Below are 21231 nucleotides of genomic sequence, written 5' to 3' on the forward strand. Positions count from 1 at the left end.
TGGAGCCCAAGGTAACACATCTACTTAACTGTTAGGGTAAATCTTTTATGTCAAACATTCACTGTTTAGGATGTTTGCCGGCACCCGCCGGTTCTCCGGGACGGCCGGAGCTCTCCGCACTCCCGTCGCGCCTGCCCAGGGCCACGCACGCCATGGCGGTCCCCGCCGGCCCCCCCGCATCCGCACCCACATCCTCCTCCTCCTCCTCCCTCGGAGGGCGGGCAAGGTGTGTCCCAGGTGCCCGGCTATATCAGGCGGCGCGGCGGCGGCGCGGCGGCCCCATGGCGGCGCCGGCCATGGCCGAGCCGCGCTCCAAGCGGCCCCGGGTGACGCTGCCCGCCTGCCCCGCGCACCGCCCGCTGCCCGGCAGCCGCGTCCGCCACGGCTTCCCGCCCGCCGTGGAGGAGGCGCTCTGCGGGGTCACCGGCGCCCAGCTGGAGCTGCACTACTGCCTGCAGGCGCTGGTAAGGCGGCGGGGCGCGCACGGCCGCGGGAGGGCACGGCGGGCTGCCTGTGTCCCCTATCGCCCTGCACCGGCGGAGGGGAGAGGAGGTGCCGGAGCCCGGCTCAGGAGGGTTTAGAGTAGGGCAGGGGCGGCACAGCGGTGCCAGTCTCCTGACCCGGTGTTTGGGGGCTCTCCGGGCTCCCCGAGCCGCCCGCGGCAGCGCTCCTGCCAAAGCCGCGGCCGCTGCGCCCGCGCGGCCACGGAAACACGGGAGGTCCGTGAGGCGCGGGCTGTGAAACAAGCCTCGTGTGTTTTGGGTAGTTCACACAGAGGCTTTTGCCTGGGGAAAAGCGACAGGAACAGGGAATGCTAAGAGCTTTGGAGTGTAACGCTTGAGTGGATTTTACCCCAAACTTTGTTGAATAGTTGCGTGTGGTTAACTATAGTGTGTGAACGTCGCGGATGGCTTAGGTTTTCTTGCTCCACAGGCATGAACTTTGGATATGAAATTGTAAAAAGTGATATGTCAAATTCATACCAAAATTGCATCTGGCTACATATAAAAGGCAAGCATATAACTTAACAGAGACATTAAAATTAAAAAATCAAAATTATCAATACCATACCTTCTGATGCCAAGCATCCCCTGGGAAGCAACACAAACTATATTCAGTATATCCCCAAGAGCCTTCAATAGAGTTTGGTGTCAAGCATAAGATTGATGAAAATTTAAGTATGCAGTAAAACCTGCTAAGCCTGTGGAAGTAAAAAGTATCGATTGGCAGTTGGATTGGATGGAGAAAACTCAGTTAGAAACTGACTGTGGATAAATCAAACCTAGAAATATGAACATCCTGAATAGTGAGTGATTGACATAAAAGATTTACCTTAACAGTTAAGCAGAGGTGTTAACTTAAGCTCCACTTGAAGTCGTGCTGCACACTTGCACAGAGGAACTGGTTATAAAACACTCCATCTTGGCTATGCTGTCAACAGAAACGGGAATGAGTGACTTGAGGAAAAGGATTCTGCAAATAAAGCAATGAATGTTCTTAATAAAACATTCCAGTATGTGCTTTGTCTTCAATGGTTTCTGGTAACATGTGTATATGTATGTCACAAGTTTAGGTTATTCCAAGACGGCCCTAAAAATATAAGAGAAAAACAAACTTTTGTTTTTTGTTTAAAATGTCTTAATTTTCTTTCCAAAGAGAGCAACATAGCTGAAGTGAAAGTATTTCCTACTTAAGCAGGGTAATAGAGGAAAGCAGGGAAGACAATCAGACACAGAAGAACTTAGGAAGTGCACATACTTGTTGCTTGCCCCTCCTAGGCAGGCTACAGGCCAACAGTTCAATATGCATTTATGTCTACTACAGTGCAGAGCATGTCTGAGGGCCAGAAGCTGTGCTGTGCTGCACACACATGGTCAGGGCAGCAGCAGATGAGGATGCTGTAGCTCCCTCAGTTTGGTTCTTGGCATAGCCCCAGGTGGTGCCTCTCATTCTCTTTGACATCAGAGCTGTGCAGAGCCAGTGTACAAACCAGTGTAACCTGCTGGCTCTCCTTTGCTATCTGCCTGCAATACTTCTTTATAAGACAGCCATGCCATGGATAAAATATTCTAAATATAAGAGGTATTAGTTCTGTTAGCATGGTTAAATATGGCAGTGGTTTAAGTTGTTACTTTCCCATACAGAACAGAACAAGGCCTGCAGAGGATTTTGGGCTGTAATACTTCTGGAATTATAGAATGCCTGGGTTGGAAAGGACCTTAAAGATCTTCAGGTTCCAAAACCCCTGCCACGTGCAGGGATACCTTTCCCAAGACCAGGTTGCTCAGAGCCAGCTTGGCTTTGAATACTTCCAGGATGGGGCATCCACAGCTTCTCTGGGCAACCTGTTCTGGTGTTTCATCATCCTTACAGTAAAAAGTTTTTTCTAAACACCTAATCAAAACCATTAGGATTTGGAATTCAGTTTTAAGCCATTCCCCCTTGTCCTGTCACTGCATGCTCTTGTAAAAAGTTCCTCTTCATCCTTCTTGTAGAAAGATGAAGTATCCCTTCAGATACTGGAAGGACAGAATTAGGTCAGCAAAGTCTTTTCTTTTCCAGGCTGAACAAACCCAATTCTCTCAGCCTTTTCTCACAGGAGAGGTGCTCCATTCCCTTTGGTAACTTTGTGTCCCTCCTCTGCACTCACTCCAACACAGATTGATGTGCTTCCTGACATGCCTTCCCAGACATGAGTTACATCTAATATTGAAGGTGTATAGTTCAGTAGCAGTATCCATTATTTTGGAATAGCACTGTCCACAATAAAGCTGATAAACAGATGCAAAGTTGTGTTTGTTCTCTTTTTGGTATTTTCCTCATCATTCTCATCTCAAACCTAACTTTTGACTGGAATGCAGGCCTGCAGGGATAAATTTTATGTTCCATATCCTGGAAGTATGTTTAAAAAACAAAACAAAAACCCTCCACAAAACACAATTACAAAACACATACAGGCAAACCACTCATAAACTCATAAATAAAATATTCTCAAGATCTCCTAACTGCTACTGCAAGAGTAACATCAGTACTAGAGTTGCCTGACCAATATCAAAGGATAAAAGGCCTACTAGAAGTATAGATTTTTCATTTCATACTCTAACTACTCGCTTCATTTGTTGTAGAAGTGGATCAAAGTGGACTTTGTGGATCAAAGTCTCAAAGTGATTGTGCTTTGTGAACAAAACACCTTCCATTGGAAGGGCCTCCCAAGTTCTTTGAAACCACATTCTGCTGCAGGTGAGTCCCATCTCTGGCAAATCTTAACGCTCCTGTTCTGTGTGCTTAGGGTGAATATTTTGCTCAATCACATGTGGCTCTACCAAATATTTCGAAGTTCTTCCTGCATCAAGCTCTGGAAGAGAGAAAAGCTGCAGAGGCACTGATGACGTACCAGCAAGAAAGAGGAGGCCATTATTGCTCTAAAACCATCCAGGTGCGTAGTAGTCAACAAGTTTTCAAGCAGCTGTGATCCGTGTAACTTACTGAATTGTATTGTTGGTACTTCAGATCTCTGCATTCACCCACTATTAGATTTTCAGATATAATTTATCTGGCCTACTTGTGTACATGGTTTTGTTCTTGATTGTGATGCCTAGAAACTGTCAGACATAGTCTCCTAACTCTGGGGTTGCTTTCCAGCCCAAAAGAATATGGACATTGTTCCCTTTTTCTTTTATTCAGCTGGACACTGCTGCTTCCAGTATGCCATAATGGATTGTGACTCCTTAAACTGTGCTGAAGCAGCCCACTTTCAGTATCTCTTTCACATTGAACCTAAGCTTAGATTTCCTTAAGTACAGCTCATGACAGAATTTGAACTAAGATCTAACTTGGGCTTGCACAGCTACAAAGGAATAAGTAAAAAGTTTTCAGGAAAAAAATAACCCACCTCATTTGTTTAAGACCAAGGGGCTGATTCTCCTCTACCAAATTAGTTAATACAGAATGCTCCTCTTTGGTCCATCATAGAAGCTGTTAAGCTACAGAAAATAAAATGGCTATTGTAAAGTCTTTCTTAATACTCAGTTTATATCAAGGAGGAGCTTAGGACTTTGAGTATTTAAAAGGGGCCTACAGGGAAGAGGGAGAGGGTCTCTGTCAGGGAATGCAGTGTTAGGATGAAGGATAACAATTTTTAACTGAAAGAGGGGAGATTTAGATATTCCTAGATATTAAGAAGTCCCTCTTTACTGTGAGGGTGGTAAGACACTAGAAAAAATTCCCCAGAGTAGTAGAGGATGCCCCATTCCTGGGAATGTTCAAGGCCAGGTTGGATGGGCCTTTGAGCAGCCTGGTCTACTGGAATATGGCACAGGGTTGGGACAAGATGATTTTAAGCTCCCTTCCAACCCTAACCATTCTATGGTTGGGTTTCCTGCTGTAAGGACCTTCTTCAGGCATAGCTGCTGCTGTGTAAAACTGTTCCTTGAATAAGTGTTTGGGTTCTGCCACTTGTGTTTACAACCTGCAAAAAACAATAGATGCTCCAAACAAGAAGCAGTTATTGCAAAATCCTAGCACAACTTGTTTAGAGCATCAGGTTAAGTTGCAGGAATCCACTGATGAATACAGATACATAAGCTATTCTTTTGAGTAAATACAATTCTGTCTTTGTTTTCAGAAACCAAACTGTGATTATGCAGTCGGTCTGATGAAAGCCCTGGAACTAGCAATGGTACAATGGAAAACTATGCTACGATATTTTGAAGAGCTTTATGCCCTGAGTGTTGAAAATGCAGACCCTCATAGTGCAAGCACTATTAAGAAAGAATTTATTGGGCCCAAAATCCAGAAGATCAAGCTGATGGGAGATCTCCTGACCAATGCTCGCAGGCTTGACTGTTCCCAAGATGGCAGAAATAGTCTTGGGGATTACTTTATGGACCGGCTGCAGAAAGAGTTCAGGACCAGCATAGAGCCAGAGTCTAGTGATCACTGCAGCCCCTGCCCACCTCTCCAGCAGTGCACAGGAGCTGCAGAAGGTCCAAAGCGACCCCAGAGAGAATGCTCCCACCACAGAAATGGCATAGGGCCAATATATGCAACCATACACTGCACAACGATGCTGCCACAGTGTAACGATGGCACAGGAGCAAAGGTGAGGCAGGGCAGGGAGGGCCTTTAATGCTGAGGCTGCTGCAGCTATGGGGCAGCTCCTCAGGCAAACCTGTCCCGAGGGTGAGGCTGGGAGCAGAATTCAGGAGACACAATGCTCTATCACTCCTTCTGCTTTACACCCCATCCCCTCATCCTCTACTGAGTCACAGCTCAAAACCTAGCCTATACCACCATTTGCTTTAAATGACAGCAAGGTTGTCAGCTAGATTGTCACATTCATCTATGCAATTCTTCCTAGAAGCCAAAAGTTCTTAAGCTGCTTCTCTCTCTTAAATAATTAACAGGATTAGTTAGTGCAAATTATCTAAAGAATATATATACTTTTTATTAAAACAAATAAAAAAGAAACCACTGCACCTCTAGTGCAAGGAAACTTTTCCATGGCAGTAAATCCAAATATTTTGTTTTTTATTACTGAATATTTTATATTACTATTCAGTATTTTAAATTACTAACAAGTATAGTAACATAGTGAAGTTTTTAAAAACACTTGTTCAAAACCAAAGGGTTTTTGTCTTATTTCTATCATACTAGCAATTTAAATAAGTAGTCTAGTGCATTTACTGATCGGCTATTTCTACTGGTATACTTCTTCAGGATGAAGGATACAAACATTTCCTCAACAGTGGGAATAAGAAAATGCGCTGATTTCTCTATAGTTATTGCCTAGTTAGCTTTTCTCATCCTCAGAAAGCAGATGAGAGAGAAATGATGAGTTCTCATTAGATGAGAACTTCAGACATTCTAGGGCATATTTTGGAAGTGTCACTGAAGAGAGTAGCTCTAGGACTTGGTCCAGACTTAACATAGAATGATTGCTTTAATTACGATACAGAGCCCTATCTCAGCTAGCTTACTAAAGGTATTACTGTGGCACTTGTGCTATTTCTTATGTTCCCTATTTGGTCCAAGTAGGGGCATGAGATCCTAGTGAAAAAACAGCACACTGAACTAGAATTGCATCGGAGAGAGCAGCTACTCATTAGTTTTGCCTTTCAATAAGGGCAGTGTTAGCCAGCTTGGTTCAAGTACAGAGGTGTCCAAATTCCTCTCATTAGTCTCCTACCAGAGTGCCTCACTCTGCACCCTGCCTCCCAAGGTCACCTAAGAAGAGCAAGATCAGCTGCCTGCAGTTAGGGATTTTTTTGTCATTACATACATCTTTTATACAGCTGAGGTTTGATTCATTTGAAGACTGCCTTACACTTTTGTGTAATACTTTAGCTAATACTCCTGTTTTGCTTGAAAATAAATTCACTTCCATATCTGCATCTCCAGTGTATTCCTCAATTCACCACCCTGGCATGCTGGTATTCTTCTCCAAGAGATTTTGCATATGTATACAAAACTGCACCAGTGTTTTTCTACATCTAAGGAAGTTGTGCACGATGAAAGAGTAGAACAAAGAAATGCCAGAAAATTGCATTACTATAAAAGCACTGCACAATGAAAATATTTTTAGTAAACTCTGATGCAGCTGCAGTTAAGTAGCAATTTCTGCCAAGCCCACCTTCTGTTGGTGTTGTAACATGGGACAGAAAATTACAATGCAGATGCTTTCCCAATCTTTTCTTTGAATGTGGTTCAGCTTAGGGGTGGGGATGGGGAACACAACCACTTTAAAACAACCTCTGTATTCATCTATAAAAATACTGCCATATACTACAGGAATGACTCAAAGCACTTTCAGAATCATCTAGATTTGCCTGTGTTGAGATTGCTGCTCTCTAATACAGCAGGAGCTTAAAAGATATTTCCATCTGGGCTAGATTCCATCACCCATTCTCATGCTGAGCATACCTTATTCAACAATTAGTTCCACTGACTGCCACTCAACATGAATAAGAGCAATGGAATCCATCCCTCTCAGTACTAAAACACAGTCTGCTAAGTGTGAGCAGAGCAAAGCTACTAACTGAATTCTACTCTAGTGCCGTATAAAACTACTTCATGCACTTCTGGTGATGTTTGATTTACTTTTACAACAATCTTCACCTTTTAAAACCTGATGGCCTTCTGAAACATAGTTACAGCCTTCTCCATGGTTTACAGCACTTAAACTTTTACCTTAAACAAAGTTCAACATAACAAAGAACCCGACTTAAATTTTTCGGAGCAAGACTTACTTGCCTCTTATTTTTCCATGAAGTAGTGCCACGTCTGTTTCTCAGGCTTCTCACATTCATCTTCTAACCAAATGTATGCACACACTCTCAGAATTTAAGTCTTTTTCTCTCCCTTTTCCTTTGCCAAAATGTGTTCTGGGCCCTCTGCCTGAAAAGACAGTGTTCTGTTAATTTCAGATAAACTCACAATCAGCTGTTTCCCCAGCCTCTATCCTTTGAAAAAGAAAAGAGAAAATAATCAGTTACTGTAGATAAAAAGCTCTTCTAGTCTACATGCTGCTTCTGCTGAGAGGGCACACACACTTGTGAATATGGTCTCAGATTTAACAATACCTGTCAGTTGTGTATAGGATGAGTCTATCCATGTTTCCCAATGTAGGAAGTACAATCTGCTTCTGCCTTCCCAACTTCCTTCTCAATCACATCCTGAAAAATATTATATCAAGTATGAATGTAGAATAGGTTAAGAGCAACAGCTCTTACAGAAACTGCAAATTCTCTTTCTCTGCCGAATGCTTGTTGATCCACACTCTCTGACTCTGTACTTCCAAAGCAGTGCCCAAACAGTCCAAACACACAACCTGGGACAGCTCTGAAGAGCCAGTACAGCACCAGTACCCTAAACATAGCATCCAAACTGGAAGCTCAGGAGAGACCTAATCTTCACTGAAATTATGAGTTACAGCCCCAGAGGTTTCCAAAGAGGTTTAACAATGGAATCCTTGTAAATGCTTGCTATAAACACTACCTATGGTTGCCTGCTCTCAAAGTGAGAAATGCACTCAAAAGTCTCCAAGTGGAGATTGTTCTGTCTGTCATCCTCTCCACTGCGGCCTCACAAAACCGAGAAGAGCATCTCAGGATTTGTTCTTTGCAAGGACGTTTTATCAGGCCACATTGGTTGTGGCGGCATCTTTCTGGAAAAACCTGTCTTTGGGAATTCCACTGGAAAGCGGATGTTAGTGGTGGCAGCAGTGGGGAATCACAGAATCAGAATTATTAGGACTGGATGGGATGTCTGGAGATCAGCATGTCCAAACCCAAAGGAAGGTATCCTCAAGGGCACCTTCACTGGAAGACCACTGTGTGGAATTCACTGTGTGGTCACAGCCTTCTGCTGACCTTTTCACTTGGAGGAATTCATGCACTTGAGCCTACATTCATGGGCACTTATTGGCAAACTCCCTGTAGTGCTTGTCCAAGCCCCACTGTTTGTTACCACTTTGCCCAAGATAACCCCTACCCTTTCAAGTCCCTGAGTGTCTTTTTCTGGGGTCACATATAAGCTAGAAACACACAGAGGCAGAATAGGCTACAATACTGACAATATTAGAGAACATTACCCTTTCCCAAAAATTAAGCCAATGATCTGGAGAGAGTTTAAGTGTCTTGAGTGGGTCACACTGCCAGAAGCAAGCCTTGATATCCCATTTTACATGTTCAGTTGTTACAGCATAAAACTCTCATTTAAACTTATATTACATTATTATATATCTTGAACTATTTTGAATACAAAACACTTTTGCTTTGTTAAGTGCTAAGTAAAGATTTAAAACCAACTGTCTTTATTTCTTCTGGATCAAAGAACGTCTGTAATAACATTGAAGTGTCTCCACAAATTTGCCACTCTGCCTCTCAGAAACAGCTGGGAGATACATTTCTAAATGTGTAGGGGTGGTCAGTAGCTGATCCCCTCCTTGGGACATATTGCTTTTCAGCATCAAGTACAGTGAAAGAATCAATTTCTACAGAGTCCAAAACATATAATTTATCTTTAAATAAAACTTTTATCTTTCAGGGATACTGACAAAATCCAAATTACAGTTCTTATCTTCGTCTGTATTCAAAGATATTTAAGTAAGTAGAAAATGATGACTGTAGATTAGGAATTTCTGCCAAAAAACAAATCGTGTCACTACAAAGGAAGCCACCATCATGACAGCCCATAGGCACAGGGACTGGGGATTGATCATTGATGGATGTTTTCTGCCTTTTGAGATTTTGTCAGTCATCTCCTTGTACCACCGAAGACAGAGCTTTGCTGCTCTGAAATTTTGCCAGTGAGCTGAAATTTTGCCAACGTTTATACCTGCAGAACAGAAATTAATTTTAGCTTGTGGGACGTTAAACATAGGCATTATTATTTTAATCATTAATCAGTGAAAGGACATAGCCTGAATTACCAAATTCCTCTGAGGAGAACCTCAATTTCTCATCTCAAATGATGCTCAAAAAACCAGAGTAAAAATTCTAGCACCCTTGAGAGATGCTACCAGAACTCATCCCATTTCCTCAGACTCTCCGACTGCTAGAAGTAAATCCTTATCGCGCAAGCCGTCATCCAGCTGCAGCGCAACCGCAGCAAAACGCCACGGCACGGAGTGAGATCCACCCCTCCAAAGGTCTGCGAGTGCAGGTGAACAGAGCTGGAAGAGGAGCCCGGAATGCCGGTGTCCGCGGGGAGTCCCGAGGGCAGGAAGGCTGGGGCAGGGCGGCGCTCCCCGCTGGGACGCGCCCGCAGCGCCACCGGGTGGCCGCCGCCTGCCCGTGCCGCCGCTGCCCCGCGCCTCCCGGCGCTCCGCCGCTTCCCGCACGGTCCCGGCGGCCCGCGGTGTCCCCCGGAGCCGCCCGCCCCCACGAACGGCCCCGGCAGTAATCACCCGTGCGGCCGCAGAGCCGCCTCAGACCTGTCCAGCGGCTGGGGGCTTCTTCCCCGTGAGGAGCCAGCGCAGCCGTCACCGGTGTGTGCGGGGACAGCGGGGCGAGCGGCCGGCGGCACCTTCGGGCATCGGGGCGGCTGCTCTCCTTGGCGCGGCGGCACGGCGGGCTGCCGAGAAAGGGGAAAAAATAAACCAAAACCGGGGAAAACGTAGCCCTGCCGCATCCGAGCGCCCGGGCTGCCGCTGCCCCGGCCCCAGCGGGACACCGCACCCCCCCCGCCGCCCCAGCCCCCGTCCCGCCCGGCCGCGCCCCCCGACCCGCCCCGTCCCGACCCGCCGCCCCGGGGGCCTCAGCCATAAATACGGCCCCGAGTGGCGTTCCCGGACCGGCGCGGCTGGGGAGGGGGTCGGGGTAGCAGCCAACGCTGGTGGCCTCGCCTGGGAGAGGCTGCGAGGGTCTCGGCTCTGTGCACCCACCCGGCCGCAGAGCAGCCCGATCGAAGGGCCCTCCGCTCTGAGCCCCTCGCTGCCCCCTCAGGCCCAGCCGCTGTCCCGTCTGCCGCCCCCATGGACTTACTGGGCCCCATGGAGATGACGGAGGGCTCCCTCTGCTCCTTCACAGCCGCCGACGACTTCTACGACGACCCGTGCTTCAACACGTCGGACATGCACTTCTTCGAGGACCTGGACCCCCGGCTGGTGCACGTCGGGGGGCTGCTGAAGCCCGAGGAGCACCCGCACCACCACGGGCACCACCACGGGCACGAGGAGGAGCACGTCCGGGCGCCCAGCGGGCACCACCAGGCTGGCCGCTGCCTGCTGTGGGCCTGCAAGGCGTGCAAGAGGAAGACCACCAACGCCGACCGCCGTAAGGCCGCCACCATGAGGGAGCGCCGGCGGCTCAGCAAGGTCAACGAGGCCTTCGAGACCCTCAAGCGCTGCACCTCCACCAACCCCAACCAGCGCCTGCCCAAGGTGGAGATCCTGCGCAACGCCATCCGCTACATCGAGAGCCTGCAGGCGCTGCTGCGGGAGCAGGAGGACGCTTATTACCCGGTGCTGGAGCACTACAGCGGGGAATCGGACGCCTCCAGCCCCCGCTCCAACTGCTCCGATGGCATGGTGAGTGCCCCGGGGAGGACTCCCTGCCACCAAGGTGCCCTGGACGCTGTTGGTCCAAACCTGAGCAGGGCGAGTCGACTCTTCCTGCCCTTCCTATAGCAGCTGCCTTCTGTACCTCCCCAGGCAGATGACAAAGTCCTTTCTTGTGCCTTGAGCACCTGCAGCAAAGGGAGGTGGGGTCCCCACATGGCAGGATCTCAGGGAAAGAAGAATATCGTACGCACTTTGTTCCCTGGGATAAGAAGTTAGGCAGGTTTCCCATATCCTGGAGAAGCCAGGGCAAAACTGCTGGGAGAGGACTTCGGGAAGCTGCCTAGAGTGGGCACCTGGGGGCACTGCCCGTGCTCCCATAGCTCCTGAGGCATCTCTGTTTCCATCCTCTGCTGTATCATTACCTTTGAATGCTCCAAGGACAGCAGAAAGCAAGGGGCCCCTAGGACATGGTAGTTACACGGGGAGTGGTAAGAGTCTGGGGTTTGTTTTCTGCCACTCATCATGACAACAGGAGGAGGGTCTAAGTGACAAGAATTGTTTTCCTTGACCCTTAAGAAAAAGATTCTCCGTTTCTCCTCACTTACTTCATCCTCCCCGCTAGATATTTACAAGCAGTAGGAAGGTGAATCTAGGCTTTCAGTCCTGTTTGTACATTATGGGCACGGGAGAAGGGTGGGTGCCAGAGAGGGCGTCTCATCCCCACATCTTTTGGCGGGGGCTTGTAGGTTCAGCCTCTGGTCTGACTCTGGGCTGGTGGGATGTGGTGACAAGAGTCCAGGACAACTCTCTGGATAGGCCATGAACTGCACTTTTAGACCAGAGATTGCTTTTTGTGCTCTGGTGGGGATAATTGTTACAAAGTTGAGGATCTGTGATTATGAGATAATTAACAGATTGGAGAGATTTACACAAATTATTCCTCTTCAAGATACAGCTGCTTTTAGTAGAGGAATTTCATTATGGATTAAAGTATTGGAAACAAATATATTAGTCAATGTTCTAGAGCATTTTTTATACGAAATGGAAAGAGAAACTGAAGAAAATACAAAAGGACAAGGTAGATAGAGGCTTTTAAAGAGAAATTCATGTTTAGAAAAATCTTAAAAAACTAAATTAAAAAGACATAATTCCCCTTCATTCCCTGTTGTAAACTAAAGATTCACAAGGGGCTGTATCTGATCAGAATGCTGGAAAGCCTCATCTCATCTGTAAAGCTTCAGCATTCAATGCAATAGTGGTAACTTTCCTATGGAACAGCTGTGCCACATAAAATATTCTGGGGTGGATCCCTTTCTAGCCATGTTGCGTTCTTCCTTACTCCAAGAATCTACAACTTGATGGCATTTTGAGCCAGGACTGGAATGATGGCCCAGAGCAGAGCCAGAAATATGAAATTAGATGGTTACTGGGATTTGGGTAAGAGTCTGACCTCACTAGGATTTCTCTCCCTCCCAGATGGAGTATAGTGGACCTCCTTGCAGCTCTCGCAGAAGGAACAGCTATGACAGCAGCTACTACACAGAGTCCCCAAATGGTGAGTACATGTTCACTAACAGCAGTGTGAAACACCGAGACAGAGGAGGCAGTGCAGCAGTTTTCCTGTGCCTGCTCCTGCTCTAGGCTGTGAGAGGAACCTGCCTTTCCAGCCAGTGATCCATTGCTGCTGGTAGAGGCACTGGCTTTCCTCTAGGTATATTTGCAAATACAGGGATGTGTTATAGCTGTCTTTCTTATTTTGCAAATCTAACAGTTGAATAGAAGTACGTTATTCTCTGCAACTAATTTCAGCATTTAACCATATTCTACATGAAGACTTCTCACTCTATCATTGATTCAAATTGGTGTAATTTATGATTGATTTCAAATCTGCTCTTCCCTTTCTATGGAGTCAGTGAAGCCTTGGATCCTCCCTGTCCCCAGAGCAGCACACTGTGGCTGGGCCTCTCTTCCATTTTGAAATTACAATCTGTTTTCTGATAGTTGGTGTCCCTCACCAATATTCAGTTCCTCTGAGTCTTCACATGCTCATGCTCACAAATGTGTCCTGCCCACTGATGTTAAGTACTTATTGGATAACCTGAGAGCCTTTTTGTCTGTTTTTTTAGATCCAAAGCATGGGAAGAGTTCTGTTGTTTCCAGTCTCGATTGCCTCTCAAGCATTGTAGAGAGGATTTCCACAGATAATTCCACGTGCCCTGTACTGCCTCCAGTGGAAACTGTTGCTGAAGGGAGTCCCTGTTCCCCTCCAGAAGGAGTGAGTCTGAGTGATAGTGGAGCCCAAATTCCTTCCCCCACCAACTGCACCCCACTTCCCCAGGATAACAGCAGCAGCAACCCCATCTACCAAGTGCTATAAGGACCCCAACAGCTGGACTGCACCGAAAACAATTTGCTCCGTTTGGCCTCGCTCAAGACCTGCCTTCTACAGTTGAAAAGACTTCTTAAGACTTGTTCCAGTTTTAAAATATCACTGAAAATTCCTTCAACTATATAACTTTGCAAACCTGTATCACTTCAAAGTACACATAGTTATTTATTGGTTGTTAAACTAAAGTTATTTAATACAACTAGAGATAAAATTGTATACCAAGAAATGGCCAATTTTTAATCTGGGCTGTGGGGAATAGGAAGTTGGCTCTTGAATGTGGAGGAAAACAGAAATTTACAGCAGTAGTGGCATGACAGATCCTTCCTATTACTCCTGTTCTGGCCAAAATAAGGTTGTGGACCATTTTTTTATAAAACTTTTGTATAATTGTAAATAAGAGTTGCTTTCCAAAAAAATAAAAAAAAAATAAAAAAAGAAAAAAGAGCAAAATAAATAAATAAGTAAGAAAAAACTAAACTTAAAAAGGAGAAAAATTTAAAAATATTTAATATCGCTTGGTTTGTTGTGTCAAACTTTAACTTTATATATTTATACTATGTGGTTGCCAAGAATGTTTTCAACAGTATTCTAAATAAAGACCCTTATTTATAAAATCTGTGGTGTTATCTTGACTTTCATTAGGGCTTCTAGAATTACTAGTGCATTTAGGAGTGGTATTAGATCTCTGCCTTGGCAGGAAGAAGATACAGGCTCTGATTCAGCAAAGAGATCAAGAACATGCTTCAGTTGCTCTACTTTGCATAAATATGCTGCTGACACGGGGTCTCCTTTCTTCATATTCTGTCATGGTCATTGCTAAACCTAGACCTGAGCATCACAGTCATTATTAGAGGGATCAGTAAATAAGCATGTTTCTCCTCCTGCCCCCAAAATTTACAATTACGTTGTAGGACTTGATCTTACAAAGATGTGTTGAAACTAAAAATCACAAAAAATTAGACTCTCCAAATTCAGTGTAGTTACTGAAACTAAATATAGTCATACAACACTAAAAGAACAGGTACTACATTTTTGGACAAATGTTCACATTTTTCATTCAAGTTCTATTTTTGAAGTGTTTGTACCAAGTTCATGTATTCTCAGGTATTAGAAACTAATTGCAAAGGAGTTTTTGTCATAAAGTTTGAGTTACATATCACAGTTTTCATCAAGTTCTAGATGGAATTTAAGCCAAAGATAGGCAGTTTTAATTTGGATTTGAACTTTATGCATCTCTGGCAGCTCTGCTCCAGGGATTTACTTCTTGTTTAGAGCCTCTCTAAAAATAACCAGTGGGCTCTGTTTCATTCAGTATCTATGTGTAACCTTGAAAGCTGGCTGTGCAACTGAAAAATGTCAGGCCCTGAGCTGGTTGTCACTGGAAAGTAACAATCAGGGCATTTCTGTGCATCTGGACAAGAATAACCAGCAACTACCTGTTTCTTATCCCATCTCTATGATTTATGGATTTTATACAAACATCACAGTAAAATAAAAACAAAACAAAAAAAAACACACTGAAAGCCCATCAAGGTATTGTCATCATCCCTAAATACTTCGATGACAGACTAGTGATTGTATTCTCTCTTAGGTGACTATTGTAGAGGGAGTTTGGGCAGCTCTTACCTCTTAAGCAGGAAAAAGAAGTAGGGAACAGCTAATTCCAGGGAATCTCTCCCACTCCTTTGATCATGTATGGCCTTGAAGATCAATGTTCGGTGGAGAGGAGAGGAACAAGCTGGCATGTGTTGAGCAGAGAAATGCAGTTGCTTCTCCTTCTTCCTGGGGCAGTCATGCTCCAAGCTTGGTGATTTATCTAAAGCCAGAGGGGCAGGGATGGTAGCAGCCATGGGTATTCCTTCCTCATCCATGAGCTTGTCATGGTAGATGATAAATCAGTGTCGAGGAACGGGATCATCCTGTGGAGCAGCCCAGGCTCCCACAGATTGGAGGAGACTCCAAGGCAGGACTGGCATCTTCATCAAGGGCCAACTTTGTAAAGGTCTCCCATTAATTTCCCTGTGGGCAGAAAACACTCCAGCCCATAAAGATTGAGCTTACCCCTTTCATTATTCCATTAAAAATAAAAATCAATCTAATTTGAGAAAGTGCTAATTCATACTAACATAAATCAGGAGGGTCTCTACTAAGGTTCGAAAAATGGCCCAGGTTACAGTTGGAAGCCTGTATCCCTTATAAAAGCTAAGGAGAGTTGCCTCACAAATCAGGACTTCAGACATCATCAATATAATTTTCATTGCCTTCAGCAAACAATTGGGCCCACAATGCAAAAGAGCCAAAAAAATGCTTTTGTGAAATACTAAAGATCTTTTAATCCCTGTCATTTGAGGCTGGTAAAAGTATCAATTTTACTGCTATAAAATGCAACCAAAAAGTATTTTGCCAGCTGAGGAATGACAGAGGCTCTGGACCTGCTGGCGGCACACAGTTCATGGCTGCCTTGTTTGTACCTCACTTCTGAGGGACACAAAGGGGTACCTGGCTGTAGGGCTGGTGTGGCAGAGTGGGCACAGGGCACTTGTGCTCAACAATGTACACGCAGTTCCATGTGCAGTCATGTATATTGCATTTCACTGATTTATTTTAGCCACCCGAGTTTCCACATACTGATGTTAATGTTACAACAGAGAACAAGCATTTAGCACATCCCAAAATAGATGGATGGATGATGAAGAAAAAATATTCATAGGTTTCCTATGCAGAGCCCATCTTTCTCCCATTGATGTCAGTGAGAAAAGTTCACTGGAGTAAGGCCAAAGGGCGTCAGCACTGATATATATATGTTTAGGTTACAAATACATATATATATATTACACAGATAAGGAAAACTATTTCTCTGTGCCATTTCTTCCTGTTTTTTTCTAAGGTAATAAATATATTTAAAACAAAGCCTTGTGGGTCAAGAGGACAGCATGTAACTGATAGAAACATATCCCAGTCTATGAGTAAATACTTTGAAGCTAGTAACATTTGGATTCAGAGCTTTAGTTTAGTTCTGACCCAGCCAAGGAGCATATGCAAGACTGATCCAACATTTACAAACTTTGGTTTTTAAATTGGGCTCCTGAAGATGAATTTGGGCATTTAGGGTTGATCCTACAAGACAAAGCGCAGCCTGCCTTAGTCTGCAGAAACACTCCAGCATGGGCTCCAAACACACACTGAGAGTCTGAAACTTTGTATCGGACAGGTTCCAGTTCAATATGATGCTTCCTAAGGAACACTGCTTCCAAAGGGAAAGTCACACAGGTACAAACAAGTAAAGGAAAGTAGCTGCCTTCAAACATAATGATGAGTGTGCATTTTAGGAATGTTTAATTTGATTTGGTAGCTTAAGAAAGCACTACATGACAGACCCAGTATTACTGGTTTATCTCACTCAAACCACTGCTATGGAAAAAGTGAAGGGAATAAATTTATACCTCACTTACCTATACATAATGCTCTGATTTTACATTTCATCAGATCATTTGCAAGTATGAGAATGAAGAGGATCTTTTTCCTACTTTTGATATTTCACAATGAAGTGCAATAAAATTGCTGGGTTTTCAAATAACAGTGTTAAACACCATTTCCTGCATTATCATAGCAATACTGCTACAGAAGTATTTCACATATTGAACATTCAATTTTAGGTAGAAGATATATGAACTATTCCCAGTATATTTTTTCCTTTAAAAAAGATATTATTATCTGTATCCAAATATATTAAAGAAATATTAAATTGGCAGTTGCTTCACACCAGATGCTGCTCTTCTAAAATGACTTGCCATTTTCAACTCAAGATAAAGACCTTAGAAAAAAAAACTCTTGAAAGTGGACAGAAAAGAATTTTTCATTTTACATCTTACAGAGATATTTGAAAGGTTCAAAGTGTGCAAAGGGCCAAAACTGCTATCTTCAGAAGAACTACATCAAAACAGACAAGGAAACGTTTGTACATCATACCTCATGAATTTTAATGAATGAATTAATTAATATTTCCTTTTTGTTTAAAAAAATCCTTTAAATCAGTAGGAATATTTCCAGCTTCAGTAGGAATATTTTCAGACTACTGCACATAACACTGTCTGGGACAGTGTTCACGTAGCAGTGCAAAGCCAGGACAAACTCCCTGCTGTGACCCTTTGCTCGTGCTCTGGTCACTGACCCATTTCTGTCACAATGCTTTCAGATGTGCCGATCCCCCTGAGCACAACCCTCTGAACCAGCTGCCAGGCTTTAGTGCTCACCTGATCTTGAAAGTGCAAACCAGAACCTGCCCCCATAATAGTGCTGAAAGCCTACAACCGTTCCTAAATGAGTGGCTGACATGGAGCCTGTCATAGCAGGAGATGGTATGAAGGTCATTTCACATAACTCGCATGTGGCAATCTTGGCTTCACAGGCAGGAGGTAAAAAGGCCTGTGGAGAGTCAGAGTGCAAATCTCTGACAGCACGACCTGGAGATCTTCTTGAGAGGCACATTCAAGTACCTCATTAAGCACTATTTACTATCAGCTCACCCTCCCTCAGCCTTTCAAATTACTGGTTTTCTAGTGAAACTGTTGAACAGCCATGACCTCCTCTCCTTGATGGATGCAGCATGCTCCCTTCTCAACAGGCTTATTGCACAACTGGGAATGTCATTAAGTGGAGACCTTTCAATATTTGACATTTCAGGGCTGGGGACGGTCCCTAGCATAATACAGAAGAGGTGTCAGATAGTCCTTTCCCTCCCAGTACCCACCAGGAATTAGGAATATGTCTGACATAGAACCAGTTGGGCCAGTACTAAGAGCCCAGAAATTTCCCTGTGGACCCAGAAACCGACATTTTGCATACAAAGACACTTCTGAACTACCTTAACATTGTAAGCTAATGGTGAAAACTGACCTATCCTAAAACCATGGGGTGATATAAAACCTCAGGTGTTTCAGAATAATACAGTCAACATGTCACTGAACTCACATTTTCTTTCTACAACAGCAGTAACCATCTACAGCATCTTAGCAACATCAATAGGTGTGCTTTTTTGTGTAATACTCAATAAATAACCTCACATTTATCAATAGTGAGGCAAATTCTGTAACCATCTATTAAGAGTTTACTAAAAACTCTAACAGACAATAACCCACTTAATCATGTGATTGAGGGAGGTTGCAGTTTTGGTTGAGGTGTTGGGTTTTTTTGTTGCTGGGAGTCAGAATCACTCAGAAGTCTGTGTCTCAGCACAGTTATCTAGCACTGCATGCCCATGGCAGTAAAAGGGGGTCTCCCAATCTCCACAGTCCTCCCTAACCCACCTGAACTGACCTTGAGCCTTTTCTGGTCCAACAGCCACACCTGCTGGGAAAAATTTAAACTGCATTTCTTCCTAAAATCGTTGCTCGGTGAATTCTATGTCCTGCTTTATCATCTTTCCATAATGTAAGGTTTGTTGGTGCAGAACCAGCAAAAAAAATTCACAGTCTTCAGTCAGCACCTGGAGGCCCATACACTAGGAACATCAAGAAAAATATGTTGGAAAAACCAATTTCTTCTCTACCAAGAACCTTCTAACAGAAACAGAGAGAAAAAAATTGGAAGAATAGTATGGTTGGTTGGGTTTTGGCTTTCTTATCGCTAGAAAATTTTTGAGACGTGATTCTATTTTTCCTTTGTTTCAAAAGGAGGGAGGAAATGGAAAGTCTTTGAAGGCACTGTAGGGCCTGTGCTGAGAGCACTGGTCCTGAAGGAAATAGGCTGCTTGCCAAGAAGGCAGGTGGGGAAGATGCAGAGGAACTGCAGATGACAGCAGGATCACAGTGAGATTCTCTGATGACAAAGTCCTTCATTAGGGACTAATCTTGGCCCCTGGACCAAGGGAGGTGATTTTCCCCTCAACTCTGGTGAGATCCCACCTGGAGCTGTGCATCCAGCTCTGGGTCCTCAGCACAGAAGGAATATTGATCGGCTGGAGCAAGTCCAGAGGTGGCCACCAAGATGATCAGAGGGTTGGAATATAAGGAAAGGCTGGGAGAGTTGTGATTGTTTAGCCTGGAAAACAGAAGGCTTCAGGGTGGCTTTCCAGTACCTGAAGAGAAAGCACAAGAAAGGTGAAGAGAGACTATTTAAAAGACTATGACAGGACAAAGGGGAATGGTCTCAAACTGAAAGAGAGTAGGTTTAGATTAGATTAGGTATTAGGAAGAAATTCTTTACTGTGAGAGGGGTGAGGTATTGGAACAGGTTGCCCAGAGAAACTGTGGGTGCCCCATTCCTGGGGCCAGGAATGCATGGAGCTCTGAGCAACCCGGTCTAGTGAGAGGTGTCCCTTTCCACAGGAGAGGGGTTGGAACGAGGTGATCTCTAAGGTCCTTTCCAACCCCAACCATTCTATGATTCATTTTACACATTGGCCACACAACATTCCTTTCTTTCACATCGGTGCTCTACTTCGGAATCCTAAAACAAATAAAGCAATACCTTTCTTTTCTGAATTTTTTTTTTCTTGTTTTTATGGTACCTGTGGGTTTCCTGAGGAGGGAGCCTAAGCAATCCACATTGTTTAGAGAGCTGTTGCAGTGTGAAAGTACATTACTGAACCAAGAAGCAGTGTGTAGGCTTTTCTCCAGGCCACCGGAGGGCAGCCTTTCCATGAAAAACAGGACTTTGGCATCTTTTTTTTCAGTGCACACATTCCTTTCTTTTCCCTTCCTAAGCGCTCACATCTAACGCTTTCTCATCTCAGGTAGAGAGCATCATTTCACACCGTGACAACTGAAATCAATGAGCCGAATTCCTACCCAGTGGAAATTCATCAGTCTAGGTGGTGGTTGATGCAGTATATTGGTACCCTTATCTGTTGGGATAATTACAGCAAGTACAAGCTCATGGTTTGAGTTTGGATCCTCAAAGATGCAACTTTTATGGAAAAAAAACTACATGACTTTGTGTCTATATGGCAAGGCATCCCTATGTGTGCCCTAAAGTTCAGGATGAAGACCATCACAGGGCAAAGCATTTATACAACAGCTTGTAAAGCGAGACCTGTTCTTCATCCGGGGCACGTAATGCTCTCATTACAGATCTAATGCCAGAGAAATACAAATGTATGCAAGGGGGTTCATGTGTCACACATGGTCCTTTGTATGGGACAGGCCACACTTACATCCCTTTGTTCCCTTTGGAAAGGAAGCATGGTATGTGCTAGGCACACATGCTCAATGCTCTCAAAGGCTGTCCTCTACAGAACTACACACTTGAAACAGCTTGCAGTTGAAAGCCAGCTGCACAAAATGTAGTCCCAAACATGCCTTTCAAAAGCTTCACAAATGCCAATTACATTAAGCGATATGAAGAAAAGCAACCAAGTAATGTGCCTAATTAACAAAGCTAGAGATGGAGCCAGCCACTTGGTTTGAAGTACTTCCAAGAGAGATGTTAAATGCAATGGTCAGGGCAACTCTGGAAGAAATAAATTAACATGCTGGGTTAATATTTCAAGCTCTGTGGGAGTAAAAACTGTGTGTGGTGAGGGGAAACAAAGGTAAAAATATCACAGGGTGCTATTCTGTTTGTTTGTTTGCCAAGGACACTTTAGCTTTTGCCATTTATTCTTCTTCATGGTATGCTTGAAATTATGCAAGAAGACATAAAAGTGCCAGCATTGCATCGCTGGCCTTCCTAAATTTATCTTTTACCCACCTGTTAAATCTCAGCTCAAGGTCAAGAGAAAAACCATTTTGAGTGAATGGACTGTAAGATAGACACATTCATGAAAAATATCTTGGTAGGGTTCTTTTATCTTTAATACTACCTGCAACCATAGCTTAAAAGATTCCCCACACCATAGGAC

General features: G+C 44.3%; 2 protein-coding genes and 1 long non-coding RNA gene across 4 annotated transcripts; 2 read left to right on the forward strand and 1 right to left on the reverse strand.

The window, feature by feature from the left end:
- The first annotated feature begins 281 nt into the window (after positions 1-281).
- LOC136362389 (ferritin light chain-like) lies at positions 282-6474 on the forward strand. Its single transcript, XM_066320841.1, has 3 exons — positions 282-464; positions 3290-3436; positions 4625-6474. Exons 1-3 carry the CDS (start codon positions 282-284, stop codon positions 5126-5128), a joined length of 834 nt encoding a protein of 277 aa, XP_066176938.1. The 3' UTR covers positions 5129-6474.
- On the reverse strand, positions 3273-7823 carry LOC136362390 (uncharacterized). Of its 2 annotated transcripts, XR_010743792.1 has the most exons (4): positions 7581-7823; positions 7248-7395; positions 3893-3983; positions 3273-3355 (listed from the first exon to the last, which is right to left on the reverse strand). It is a non-coding gene; the product is annotated as an uncharacterized lncRNA (long non-coding RNA). The 2 variants fall into 2 exon arrangements; XR_010743791.1 differs by lacking the exon at positions 7581-7823 and having other exon boundaries at positions 7248-7569.
- A 2457-nt stretch (positions 7824-10280) lies between these two features.
- On the forward strand, positions 10281-13831 carry MYOD1 (myogenic differentiation 1). Its single transcript, XM_066320843.1, has 3 exons — positions 10281-11029; positions 12479-12557; positions 13129-13831. The coding sequence occupies exons 1-3, from the start codon at positions 10475-10477 to the stop codon at positions 13377-13379; spliced, it is 885 nt and encodes a 294-aa protein (XP_066176940.1). The 5' UTR covers positions 10281-10474; the 3' UTR covers positions 13380-13831.
- Positions 13832-21231: the final 7400 nt, after the last annotated feature.

This window comes from Sylvia atricapilla, chromosome 6, assembly GCF_009819655.1.
Source record: "Sylvia atricapilla isolate bSylAtr1 chromosome 6, bSylAtr1.pri, whole genome shotgun sequence".
In the NCBI taxonomy this organism is placed as follows: domain Eukaryota; kingdom Metazoa; phylum Chordata; class Aves; order Passeriformes; family Sylviidae; genus Sylvia; species Sylvia atricapilla.

Coding starts and splice junctions, on each gene's coding strand:
- LOC136362389 (XM_066320841.1), top strand. CDS start 282: ATGGCGGCGCCGGCCATGGCCGAGCCGCGCTCCAAGCGGCCCCGGGTG. Junction 465..3,289: donor ACTACTGCCTGCAGGCGCTG/GTAAGGCGGCGG, acceptor CTGTGTGCTTAG/GGTGAATATTTTGCTCAATC. Junction 3,437..4,624: donor ATTGCTCTAAAACCATCCAG/GTGCGTAGTAGT, acceptor CTTTGTTTTCAG/AAACCAAACTGTGATTATGC.
- MYOD1 (XM_066320843.1), top strand. CDS start 10,475: ATGGACTTACTGGGCCCCATGGAGATGACGGAGGGCTCCCTCTGCTCC. Junction 11,030..12,478: donor CCAACTGCTCCGATGGCATG/GTGAGTGCCCCG, acceptor TCTCCCTCCCAG/ATGGAGTATAGTGGACCTCC. Junction 12,558..13,128: donor CTACACAGAGTCCCCAAATG/GTGAGTACATGT, acceptor CTGTTTTTTTAG/ATCCAAAGCATGGGAAGAGT.